The sequence below is a fragment of the Melopsittacus undulatus genome, chromosome 4, assembly GCF_012275295.1.
Source record: "Melopsittacus undulatus isolate bMelUnd1 chromosome 4, bMelUnd1.mat.Z, whole genome shotgun sequence".
Classification (NCBI taxonomy): Eukaryota; Metazoa; Chordata; class Aves; order Psittaciformes; family Psittaculidae; genus Melopsittacus; species Melopsittacus undulatus.
This window is the reverse complement of record NC_047530.1, coordinates 68245049-68257757: the sequence shown is the minus strand read 5'-3', so window position 1 is coordinate 68257757 and position 12709 is coordinate 68245049. Positions and strand designations below refer to the sequence as shown.

Genomic DNA, 12709 nt, shown 5'->3' with positions numbered 1-12709 from the left:
GAATTGGGCATCTGGAGCAATAAGTGGTCTAACTGCTTGAGTGCTAAACTTACCTCCTTGCTAGTTAGAAAAAACGTGGTGTTGAGGCTGTAATCAATGGAAAAATGAACATGTTTAAATGGTTCTGCCAGAAAATGGAAATCCAGTTCCCTTCAAGAACAACAGGGAAGTACAAATGAAAACAAGATGATTAAAATGGATGGATTTAAATAAGGGGTTTCTGCTGGCAGAGCTAAATGAGGATTAAAATCTGATTTATATCAATCCACTTCTGAGCACAAAGCAAGCATGGTTTGGTTCCTCTCAGAGGGTTCCTTTTAAATTGAACTTAAGCTGACCGTTGTAACAGCCAAGCTGCTTCTGAGCTTCATTAAACCCCCTATTACCTACGGAACAGCTGACTGTTTCTTTCATCAGACCCCTCTGCACAAGCTTTGAAAAGATGAATGTTTTCAAAGACACAATTATTTTATTATCACAGAGCAATCTAATACGTAACAAAGGGAAAAAAGAGTTTCAGGGTATTAAAGATACAGCTTCTGCATTAGAGAGCAGTGTCCTACCAGCACTTGTGCAAATGTGCACAAGGGAAACAGCGAGAGAGAAAACAATTCCACTGATACATGAGGTGGCTCTGCAGGAAGCATCACCACTGGCCCCCTCTTAACCGACCTCAGACAGTTCCTGTTCTGTTCATCCCCCAAAACAATGGCTAGGGCTGAAGAGTGTTTTTGGCAGGATGGCCTACCTGTGCTCCACAGAGGCTTGGCCCAAGCAACAAGGACATGGGCTTCCCAGCTCACTGATAACCTGGTCCTTCAGCCACACATAGGGAAAGGCCAGGCCAAGTTTCTGGGTTGCTTTCCCCACTACCACACACTATAAATCTTCCCTTCTCTGTGAGCAATAAGGTGATTCTCCAAGTTCTGTGAAATTGATCCTACCTTCTAAGTTACAGAAACTCAGCCCTGCCAGCACATGACACCGCAGAGGACTTGAAGAATCCTGTCATCTCCATTTACTGGCAGCTTTATTGGGGATCCCTATTCTCAACTTAGAAAAAAACACAACAAAAGCCCAGTCCTGCCAATGCAGCTGTCAGCGTCTTAATAAAGGGGGGGGTGTTTTGAAGCCAGGCCAGAGAGTGCTTTACTTCTGCTCCCTGACAGCAGCAATCCAAGACACACTCAGCCCGAGGAAGGAGTGAATCCCAGGAGCTGCTCTATTGGCTTGTACCTCCACTCATCTGCCTCCAGCTCTTCCACCAAACCAGCTAGTTTTTCCATCCGTGCGACTTGTTGATCTGCAAGAAGTTCAAAGGTAACCGTGGTTTGCAATGACAGTGCAATTAAACCTTTCAATTAGATGCAAATTCCCAGCTGCCAGTGGGGAGCAGAGCAGAATAAAACCCACCAAGCCAATCTGAATACAAACCCTCTCTACACAACGCCCTGTGCAAATGGTGAGACCTGAGGAGAAAGCTGGGACAGGCTTTTCTGCCTTGGCCAGTGCTCAGTGTGTATTTACCCATCCCTGCCCGTGCCATCTAAATTCAAGTCCTAACAGGGAAACACGAGTCCGATTAGCGTATGGGGGTGAGAACAGGATGAAGCTCATTTCTTTAGCATAAATATTTATAGTGCAAAAGAACAGAGAAGTTCAGAGAGAGCTTGGTCAGCCCACAGTAGAGCTGGGTACAGCACAAGGAACTCCTCATTTTAATGAAGGTCCTTTGAGGAGGGCCTAGATGACTCAGCAGAAAGGCTCTGCAATCAGGGCATGCTAATGACACAAAGGTCCCCATGGAGAGACAGGCTGCCTCCCTGGGGATCCCCAAGACATCTTCTTCTCAGCTTTATTTAAAACCAGTTGTGTGTTGGGGATGCAGTCTCAATTTTCAGTCAAATTGCCTGCCGTGGCAGGGAGATGAGAACAGCCCCTTCTTCTCTTGGCTCTGCTCGAAGTTTAATAGCACAGCAGCCTCTTGGAAGAACGGCCCAGCACAGCTGACTTGCTAGCGAGAGGCGTAACATGAAATGTGCATGATTTATGCTGACTGCAGCAGTGGGTGCTTCTAAGTGGGACTGTTCTCACTCCACCTCCTGCAGCTGAGTGCTTCTGGGAACTGTCAAACAAGCCAAAAAATGATGACCTTAATCTTTTTTTAAGCCTTTCCCCTTTCTTATGGGGATGGGACTGGTGCTCCACAAATGAGTTTCAAAGGCTGGTGTTTATCAGGGTGCCAGTCTGTGCAGAAGCCCCTGGTAGCTACAGCTGCAGTAGCACCAGGGCTGTGGAAACAATAGCTTTGAAGCTTGGCTTTGCTTTACAGTTCAGAAATGCAGGCGTGCAGCCTCACAAGCAACTGCACATTCCCAGACCTCGTCCTGACAACCTTTGCTGGTGGAGGACAGGAAACCTCGCTGGTCTGAGACAACACATGGAAGTACCCATTCTAGCTGACAAGAGGTGGGGAACAGGAAGGATGTGACCCTCTAGCAGCAGACACAAGCTGATGCTGAGCTCTGCCCAGTAAATTGAGAATGAAAGTTGCTGTGCAGTCAAGCCCGTCCTTTGGTTACAGGCAGCTAGGCAAAAGCCCCAGGAGGGAAGCAGTTCAAACAAGACGTAAGGCTCTTCCTTGGGGAGGTAGGGAGTGGAGTCAGCCCCATCACGCCACACCAGGCATCTGTGTGTCCATCTCCTGAGCACCTTTGGAAACCTGGCTTGACCCTACTGGTGTCACAAGGGCTCAGGCTCGGCAGAGAACCAAAGGTGGAATCAAGTGTCTGTGCCTGGGGCCATAGAGACAGTCAGTGCTGGGCCAAGATCAGAGTGTGGGCGTTTCCTGCCCATAACCTCCCCTGCTGGCCTCACCTCTCGCGAAGGCAGCGCGGCACACAGCGATGGAAAAACAAGCTTCGAAAGGCACAGCCTGTTCCCACCCAGGCTGTGTGGGTTCTCCTTGCTTTGCATAGGGCTTGCAAAAGGACTTGATGATAGCCTGACTTCGCCTTAATTTGCCAACTTAAAAGGATATTCTGCTTTTTTGTGGTCAGCACCTGAGAACATGTCAGCCTTTTCTCTGTGTTCCCCTACCATCTTTCCTGGTCAACATGCAGTTAAAATAGACAGCACTTCAGTGCTTACCGTGTTTCACTTGCTTTAATGTAGATGCAACCTGATAGCTGAAGACAGATTCACAGAGGAATCTTTCGGAGCCATCTGTAAACAGAAAAAGGGAGGTGGTTTAATCTGAGAGTTTTAAGACTGAGCAGCCTTAACTGAGTGCCACCAACCTTCTATTTTTATGTTCGAGCTGTGGGTTTCCCTACTTGCCTTGTTCCAACACTTTCCCCTGCACTGAGCACGCATTGCTCTGGTTTTGAGCCCTTGTGACCCTGTGCTAAAATCTTGCCCACGGCTTTGGCCAGCTCCCAGTGTGGCTGGGGAATGGCTGTGCCACCTGGGAGACATCCCAGCTGATATTCTGTCAAGCAATTCTAGCCCATTTTAAAGAGAAGGTAAGCTAAGGAGAAGCCAGCTAATACTATGGCAGTCTCTGATTCCCCCGGGGCTCAGACGCTTCTGTCCTTGTAATCCTTTATGATTTCCCACAGACTTAGACCATAACCCTGCATAAAGGACTTTAAATAATGGGTATCTCTTGCCATCTAAGTCAGTAACTGATCACACAGCTGTCCCAGAAATAAAGCAATCTGGAATACATAGCAAATTGTGTGCCAAGTACTGATATAGTTTACACTCCTCCCTTCTAAAAAACATCCTAAAATACCTAAGGGTTTATGTAAAAACAAGCAAGGTAGTTAAAGTAACAATAAAAATCAATCAGTGAGGATTTTGAACAAGAAACTGATACGCAGCTACCCTCTAGTACCCACCAGATGAAATAATGGGTGTATCACCTTTTATCTTAGATGTTAAAAACCCAACCTAAAGGTTCTTGTGATGGGGAGAGCGTTTAGTTGCTGGTGCCAGCCAGAGCAGACAAACTGCTGCATTACTGGTAAAGAGGTGAACCCAAAGCAAAATCTATTAAAAGCTCCATGCCACAAAAATGAGGGGAGAAGGAATTTTAAACACTAAGGGCAGAAACAGATCTCTGGCCCTAAAAAATATGAATCTCAGGTAGGAGGGATAAGCTGTGGTTTTGTTGTGCTCAGAGCATCCTCCTGCAAGCTGTTGAAATGCTGTGTTGGTGCTGCCCTGTGCTATTTCCAGACATACACTTCCTTCTCCTCTGACTCCCCAGCCTGGCTGTCTTGCTGAGTGGCTCTCTAGCTGCCTATTTGGTAATGTGAAGTGTTTCATTATTTTGTTTTGAGGGCTCGTTAAGTTCTATGAGCAAGCCTTCAGTCATAATTACTTCAATAGCCTGGCATATGCCTTCTAATGTGTAATAAAAACAGTCCTTAAATGATGTAGTGATCAGTTCCCAGCTGCCCTGGACTGCTGTGTCATTTCTGAGATGCAGGGCCATCCAAGCCCCAGTCCCAGCCACCCCATGAACTTCAGGCTCATACAGTCAAACGTGCAGCATAGTTACACGGTAAGTTCAAGGGGAGCTGGCAGACAGACAGACCCTGGCTTAACCCTGCCATCTGGAGGCCCTGCCCTTCCTTCCTCACCAGGGAGGGCAGGGGGAGGGACATGCAGCTGCCATGTGCCTGGGTCCTCCTTCAGGAAGACAGTGACAGGCTCTGGCACCCAAATGCCAGATGCAGTGCTGGATCAGAGCCCCAGCCCTCTCCAGGTGGCCCTGCAGAAATACTCCGACAAAACTGAGCCTGAAAGGGGAATGTGCTCAGCCTTGAAGGATTAAAGGAGAGGTCTAGTCCTGATTTATCCTGTTGCAGACCTCTGTGGCGAGGTTTTATTCGGGTTGAGGGCAAACACAAGCCCTGTTTCCTGGCTAGAAGGGATACAAGCTGCCTTCTGTATTAGCCCAGTCAAATCCAACATGAGAATGCATTTCGCCAAGAAAAATAGTCCTACCTCAGCTATCTTTATAGTAATTCCTGCCCAACATCAAAGGATTAGCTAACAATGAGCAATTAACACCGTCATGTTCCCTTTCAGGTAGATTGCTTCCTCATCTGAAGTGTCATGGAGCTAAAAAAACAGGTGACTGCCAGAAAAATCACTTCCTCATGAATAACTGATGGGAGAGCCAGGGCTGCTCAGGACCTACCCAAGCCCTGGTGCTTCCTTCCTCCCTCCCTTCAGCTAAAGTCTGAAAAGGCAGCAGGGTGCCAAGTTCAGCAATTCCTTTGCAGGGCTGCCTGCACACCAGAAGCAGCCAGGAAGGGGAAATGCAGGAGCAATCACCTTCCAGCATCTCTCCAGCTCCTTTGGGGTAAGTGAAGAGGGCTTTTCGTGGTGGTGTCAGGTCCGAAACACTGAACCCTGATCCTGTTACAGAGCTGCCGCTGACTCCGCCAGCTGAGGAGGATGAGGAAGAGGCTGCCATTTCACCCCGTCCCAGCCTGGAAGAACAAAAAGGGAGCAAAGCCAAGTTAGGAAGGGCGTCTCGGAGTTTCCCAGGGCACAAAGCCAGCAACTGTGCACGTATCTGACGGCAGATGAAGGCAGTGAGGTCGAGGAACAGGCAGTAGGCACAGCTCTGGGCTGCCACCCCCCTCTGTGGCTCGGCAGCCTCAGAGGTCTGGTGGTTCCAGGCTGCCCTGCATGCGTAGGAGAAGCCACCCGCGCATGCTGCATGCACACACTGCATACACCGGCTGCAGGGACAGTTGCAGTTAGCTGTCACACCACGCGGTGGCACCCAGAAACTGAAGGTAACCCAGGCTCTGACCCCCTCAGACAAGGGGGACCTGGGAACTCAGCAGGGTGATGGAAGCATGCATAAAAATAACCTGGTACAGGTCACTGGCCTGAATTCACTGGCCTTCAGCTGCCTCGTGCTCTTCCTGCTCCCCAGGGCCCATAAAAAGACTTTTTGATTTTCCTTTTTTGCCTTGTTTCCAGGAGCACAAACAGAAAAAGTGCTACTTCCTCATAAAGCCTGGAAGCTGGCGGGACTGCCAGTTCCAGTGCTGCATCCTGCACAAAGCCGTGCTACACCTGATTCACAGCAACTGCTCTTTGAATCACTCCAGATGTACTCTTACTTTAGGAATACTGCATCTGACCTAAACTGGCAATGGCGAAGCATCTGCCTGCCTGTACAGCATAAGCCTGGTCGCCTCTCATATACCCTTTTCCTAGCCCTGCTTTTAAAAGGAACTAGCTGTAGAGTTTGCCATGATGGAGTACTTCACACTTGTCACATACCTCTCCAATTGTAAAAAAGCTGTCACCTGGCACTTGTAAGAAACAGCACTTGCTACTCTGCCGAACCACTTACAAGCACTTCCCAATTATCCTGCCCATTTAATACATTTCTGTTATTCTCCTTACTTAATACACTTCTGCAGACTCTTTAGGCTATGCACATGGTGCCTTTGGAAAGCACTTAAGGATTTAGGGGACAAAATGTCATAACTATGGATTGTGTGTTCATTCGCATTTAAGCTCAAGCTTGTTTACTGTGTGTGACACAAACCAACGCAGCAGCTGGCTGGAGGCTTAGAGGTTGTGAAGAACAATGCCTGACTAAAAAAAACCCTTTAATACGGTTACAATACGTCCAGAAACACCTTCCTCAGCAACCCTGAGCAGGCCCTGCTCCCGCTCGGTTATGGTTTGTGCTGAAATGATACTTGCGAACACAGCAGACTCCTCATACAGGTTCAGAATTTTATATTAAATAAAATGCTGAGGCAAACGCAGAGGAGGAGGAGGGCAGGACATGCCGACGACCGCACCTTCACCCTCAAGCGCTGGCTATCTCGGACGGGGATAACGGCCGGAGAGCTGGGAGGGGAGGAACTGCCGGCACTGCGCATGCGCCGCGGCACATCCTGCCCACACGGCCGCCGAGAGGCAGCAGCCTCTGTAGCGCCACAGCGCATGCGCCGCACGCCCCAGGCTCCGCCCCCTCACTGTCTGACACCATAGCCCCTCCCCGGCTTCCGTAGCGAGCAGCTTCCCGGTGAGTGCGGCCTCCGCCGCCACCCTCCTTCCCCGCTCCGGCTCAGCCGAGCGCCCTTCTCCTCCCGGGCCGCCCCCCGCCTGCTCCCGGGGTGCACCGGTCCCTCCGAACCTCACCTGGGCGCCCGGACGGCTTGGCGCAGGCGGCGCGCGTGATCGCGCTCGCGGTGCATGCTGGGACGGGCGGGCGCGCTCTGCCTCGGCCCCTGCCTACTTCCGTCGGGAACGGGGAGGTGGGAGGTGCTGCCGGTAACCGGTGGTGACGGCCGCCGTTACCCGCGGCGGCTGAGGAGGGGGTGACGGTGCTGTCCCCTGGCCTCCCTTCCGGTCTGGGGCGCCCCGTCCTCAGCGCCCCGGCAGCGTTCCTCTCCCTGGGTGCGAGTGGGGCCACGAGTGGGGCCACGAGTGGGGCCACCAGGCAGTGCCGGGGCAATGGGTTGTGGCCGCTCCTGAGGTCTTGCATCGGGGAATTCTGACACTGGCGTGGCCGTTAAAAACAACACAAAGCCCAAAACCTGAGAGAAACCAAAACACAACCGGGACTTTTTTTTTTCATGGCTTATTCTGTCTTCCTCTGTGCAGAGTTCACACAGAATGATGGTTGGAAAAGACATTGAAGGTCATCAAGTCCAACCATTACCTCAGCACTGCCAAGTCCAACACTAAACCATGTCACCGAGGGCCTCATCCATACGTTTTTTGAACATGTCCAGGGACAGTGATTCTATCACTGCCCTGGACAGCCTGTTCCAATGCCTGGTTAACCTCTCTGAAGAAATTGTCCCCAATGTAAACATCCCCAGGTGCAGATTGAGGTTGTTACCTCTGCACTTCTTTCACTGACCTACAGGAATGCCTTTTTATTTAAATGTAACATCAGGTGATGAAGACAAATGTTTTGGTGGAGACCATTTTCTGAGTAGCAATAATTTCCATTTTAAAAGCAAGGCCAGCTGAGATAGGCAATGTTAACTGTTTCAGTGAGCACAGACATTTATGTACTGAGTGTGAAGTCTGCTGATGACTGGCAGTTCTTTGCTTGTGCACCATTCAGTGGTCTTCACCACAAGAAGTTTAACTCTGCCCCGTGTTTCTGATGTTGTTTGGAATAATGCAGGGCAGGGTAAGACTTCTATGCCTCAAACTTACTGCAGTGCTCTTCAGTGGAGGCAGGAGGTGTAACCACTTACAGCAGCACTGTAAGGTTCTCGCTGTGCTTTGTGTCCCTTCCCCACCTGCCTCCGGAGCTCATCCAGGAAACTGGGTTTGCTTTTGAAAAGCTCCTTGGGCTTTTGAGAGAGAAACAAATGGAGGATATCAGGTGTTTTGAGAGAGGTCAGTGTTGTATGGGAAACTTTGCAAGAGGCTGGGGTCTCTTTGGTCTGCAGCTCCGGAAAATTATGAGGCAGGACTGTTCACAGTCCTGAGCGGTGCTGAAAAGGCACATTGACTCAGGCAGCAGAGAGTTTTAGCTAAAACCTATGAGTTTCAGGTAGAGTAGTGATCTGGTGCTGACCTTGCAGGGGCAAAAAACTTGATGCTTCATTATGTATTTCACATTACTTAAATTTCTCATTTTTACTTGATTGTGCTTCGTGAGCTGACAAAGAGTATACTTGTAAGTTCTCATAAAATTAGTCTTTGAACGAGTAAGGCAAGGTTTGAGAGGGTATTGCTTTTCTGAAGTCTCTCATATGTATGCATAGAAGGAGGCATTGCTCTTCTGGAGGTACAGACCTTACTCTTTACTGCTGAGCTCCTCAGAGCTCCCCTGATGCCTCTTACAAATTATGCTTTAGGAAACAGTGAAATTTACCTTTTGTTGGCGTATGTTAGCAAAGCTGTCTTTGTTTCTGCGTTAGGAGGAGGAGCAGGATGGACGTTCTGCGGCCCACTTTGATAAGGATTGAGGGGCGAGTGTACAGGAAGAATGTCATTCAAGAGCAGGCCTACCAGCACGAAGAGGAGGATGATTTCTGTGCAGGTAAAGAGTGAAGCTTGAAGGGTGACTGTGGTGCTGTCAGGACATGTTACAGGTGAAAGCATCGACACTGGGGATCTAGGGAGCTCTTGATATCGTCTCTGATGTCTTTATGTGCACAGGGACCTGCCCATGTAATGAAGCAAAGTGGTTGAGAGGGAAAAAAATGCTTTGTGTTGGTTCCTGATGATCCTGTTGACCAAAGAATGGACGTAATCCCAGTTACCTAATGCAGGTTGGGTGACTGTGCTGCCGACTGTCAGGTTGCTTGCTGGCTGTGAAAGATTTCTAGTAAAAGAGGAAAACAGATGGGCTGTGTGGATCTTCCGTGCTGAGGGTATGAGAACTGATTTCCAACACACTGTACCTGCACCCTTGAACCAAAACTATCCTCACCTTCTATTTGTATTCTTCTGTGATTTAAATTCCTGCTCAGGTCTCTGAATGGGCTGGCAGCTTCCACCCTGCCAGCAGAGACCATTTTCACTGGGTAGTTGCACAACTTCCCCCTAGACAAAACCTGGGCTGTAACTATTACTTTCCTACACCTCCCAGTGCGGTGGATTTAGAAGTAGTCATTATGTTTTTTGGAGCTGGTAGTAAGGTGAAATAAAAAGCAGTTAGCCACAGCAGAGAGGAGTCCGTTTCCTCCTTTAGTTAACCTTGGGAAAAGAAACCTGTGAGACTACAGTCCTACATAAAGTGCTGCCAAACTTCACAAAGGTTGTACAAGGTCTGTTGTTTTTTTTCTGTTAGGCCCTAGTGACTGTGCAGATGAGCCCTGTGATGCCTTTGTGATGGAAGAGACTGAGAAAGGCTTCCAGTGCAGAGTGGAAGTTCCCAGCCTGTTATACAAGTGAGCCTGTGTGTTTCTGGTTTATTTGAGTTTCCGCCAGCTGAGGAAGTGGTTGAGTGCAGAATTATTTTTTCTGAGGTTGGAGTAAGCACCGGATCTCTGAAGTGTATTACATTATGTGGATGTGGATTTTAGCTTTTGGGAAGGGAAAATTGGCAATGCCTTTCTAGTACAGTTGTGCCATGCTTGACTCCTAGCCTTCCCTGTGACAGAGACAGCAGGTGGTGCTTTCTTGCTGGCAGAATGGTTTTTGAGCTTCTTTTCCCTTGAACATAAAAGCATCAGGGAGGGTGGGAGAAGGGGAGGAAGAACTGGGGCTAGCAGCTGGGCAGGGGGCATTTGTGAAAGCTTTGATAGAGAGCACACACTACTGGAACTGACTATTGACTCCAATCTGATGCATCCTGGGATGCCTGTAGTGTTCAAAGCTTTATCTAGTTATTTTGACAGTTTTATTGGTTAAATAGTTTTACTGTAATATAGGGAAGCAAAAATGTTCTGTTGTGTTTGGATGCTTGAGCAAAACAAAAATCAGAAAAAGAGCCCTTAGTTCTTCATCAGCTGGGGTAATGGGAAAAAGGGATGACCCAGCAGACAAATAAGCTGTGGCAGGATGTGCTGGGCAGAGCTGTCATGGACAACTGACTTATTTTAGTTTAAGCTAGTTGTGAGCCACAGCTCCATATTATCCCTTGGTCCTAGGCTGGTCACATGCAGCATCTTGGGAGCAGCCTCTGTACCTGGACCGAGTCCTGCTCATGGAGCTGTGTGCATTGATCCCTCCAGCACGGAGATCCCTAGTGTTGGGGAACCCAGTTGCCTGGAGCCAGCTCAGAGCGAGGTTCATCTGTGGCATGGTTAATCTGCTGGCTGGACACACTTGATGCAGAGTGGCCCAGCGACACTGTATGAGTGATTCTCTTGCACTTTTGTGCCTCAGGTACATCATCGGGAAGAAAGGGGAAACCAAGAAAAGACTAGAAACAGAGACTCGAACCTCCATCAGCATTCCCAGGCTTGGAGTGGAAGGAGAAATTGGTGAGCTTAACATGCACAAAATGGGGGTTCTCTCATCAGTTCTTGCACATACACAATTTTAGCAGGGAGGAGGCACAAGAGATGTTTTTCATTTAATTCCTGCTTGTGACATGGCACTGACTCACTTTATGGCCATGGGAAAATCGCTTCACTTTTCTCCTGAGTTTATTTTTTCTTGTCTATAAATCCTTATAAAGCAGTGTAAAGTTGTTTTTTTTTTTAAAAAAAAGATTTATTTTAAACCTATGAATAGTCTCATTGAAGTAAATTCTGGGCCTCAAATGACTGGCATGAAAACTTTGGGCCTGAATGTGTTTGATTTTTTTTGTTTTGTTTTTTAAAATACCATTTCTATTAATAAGAAACTGTAATACCCATCCAGAAAAAATTACCATGTTGTATACTTACGCACAAAATAAACTTCAGCATCTGCTTTAATATGAGAAGTGTTCGATGACGTTGCTGCCTTTCTGGTGTAGTCACTTGATCCTGATAGTGAGAGCAGGCTTTCTGGTACCATATGTTCCTTCTCATCACTTCCAGTGACTTAAAAAGAAAGAAGGCATCACTCTTCAGGGCTGGCCCATGCAGGTTTCTGCCTGAGTGGCTCTCTGGAGGGGCCATTACGCACACCCTGGTGATAAATGGCATGCTGTACATTTACGTTCATGACGGAGCTGTGAGGGAAAAGTGACTGAGGGGGATCCAACTGTGGTGCTGCACAGGAACGTGGCAGTACTTCTCAACAAGTGTATCTTGAATTCTTCCTGAGAACTGTGAAGGACTATTAGGAAGGTTGAGAGATGTTGAAAATATGCAATAACAGGAAGCCAAGAAAATTTTGCTCCTTGCAGTTTTTTCCTTTCAAGCTCAAGTGTTCTCTGTTTGGTGCCTTGAAGTGCATGCACAGACAGTAGAGCCCATCTTGATCTTTAATAGATTTTCTTTTCTTTTTCACTTTGACTGCCATTGTTAAAACTTGAAATAATGCTCTAGATATCAGAAGAGATGCTGAAATGGTAGCCTCTTAGTTATTGGTTTTTTAGGCACGCAGAGCTGACTTTCTTGAGAGCAGAGGGATACTTTTGATGGCATCATCCTGTCTGTATAGAGGAAAGCATAACCATGTCAGGCATTTTAAGTCAAGCAGGCAGTCTGGCAAGATTTCTCTGTGCATGGTTTGGGGATTTAATTCCTAATGCTTCTTCAGTGACCCTGGGGCTAACACTGGAGAGGTGCTGCTGTGCAGGCTATTCTGATTCCTTCCTGGCATCGCCTGGGTGAAATGTTCCTACCTTCACAATATCCTCCAATATTGATATTTTGAAGTGCATGGATAAGTGTAATGTAAAATGACAGTCCATTTAATTGCTCTCTATTTTGCATGGGCATTGGTGTCAGGAGTTCCACTGTAGCTTCACAGAAATGTGACAAGTACTGCTTTGTTTCCTTGCAGTGATTACTGGGCAGCATCGCAATGGTGTCATCTCTGCCCGAACGCGGATTGATGTTCTCCTGGACAGCTTCCGTAAGAAGCAGCCCTTCACACACTTCCTATCTTTAGCTCTCAACCAGCCCACCATCCAGGAGAAGTTCCTGCAGTTCAAGGAAGAGGTGCTGGAGAAATGCTCAAAGGTAAGGATTCACAAAATCAAGTGGGAGCCCTTCAGCAGACTGCCATTTAATTTATTGAGATAGTTTTTTTAGCATTTACCTTGAAGGCCTTATTCTGCTCTGTTTCCTGGATGTATTTTTAACAG

General features: G+C 48.0%; 2 protein-coding genes across 2 annotated transcripts in view; one reads left to right on the top strand and one right to left on the bottom strand.

The window, feature by feature from the left end:
• Window positions 1-449: 449 nt before the first annotated feature.
• Window positions 450-7257, bottom strand: ANAPC16 (anaphase promoting complex subunit 16). The gene is made up of 4 exons (XM_005153699.3): window positions 7192-7257; window positions 5350-5507; window positions 3151-3225; window positions 450-1303 (listed from the first exon to the last, which is right to left on the bottom strand). Exons 1-4 carry the CDS (start codon window positions 7245-7247, stop codon window positions 1188-1190), a joined length of 405 nt encoding a protein of 134 aa, XP_005153756.1. The 5' UTR covers window positions 7248-7257; the 3' UTR covers window positions 450-1187.
• The window catches only part of ASCC1 (activating signal cointegrator 1 complex subunit 1), a 36883-nt gene continuing 31186 nt past the window's right edge, over window positions 7013-12709 (top strand). The window contains exons 1-5 of the mRNA XM_031053121.2: window positions 7013-7075; window positions 8937-9058; window positions 9812-9911; window positions 10852-10949; window positions 12406-12584. Of these exons, the coding sequence (XP_030908981.2) occupies window positions 8950-9058; window positions 9812-9911; window positions 10852-10949; window positions 12406-12584 (486 nt within the window). The 5' untranslated portion in view covers window positions 7013-7075; window positions 8937-8949. The remainder of the gene's footprint in view (window positions 7076-8936; window positions 9059-9811; window positions 9912-10851; window positions 10950-12405; window positions 12585-12709) is intronic.

Coding starts and splice junctions, on each gene's coding strand:
- ANAPC16 (XM_005153699.3), bottom strand. CDS start 7,247: ATGCACCGCGAGCGCGATCACGCGCGCCGCCTGCGCCAAGCCGTCCGG. Junction 3,226..5,349: donor AGCTGGAGAGATGCTGGAAG/GTGATTGCTCCT, acceptor TTCTGTTTACAG/ATGGCTCCGAAAGATTCCTC. Junction 1,304..3,150: donor ATTAAAGCAAGTGAAACACG/GTAAGCACTGAA, acceptor AACTTCTTGCAG/ATCAACAAGTCGCACGGATG.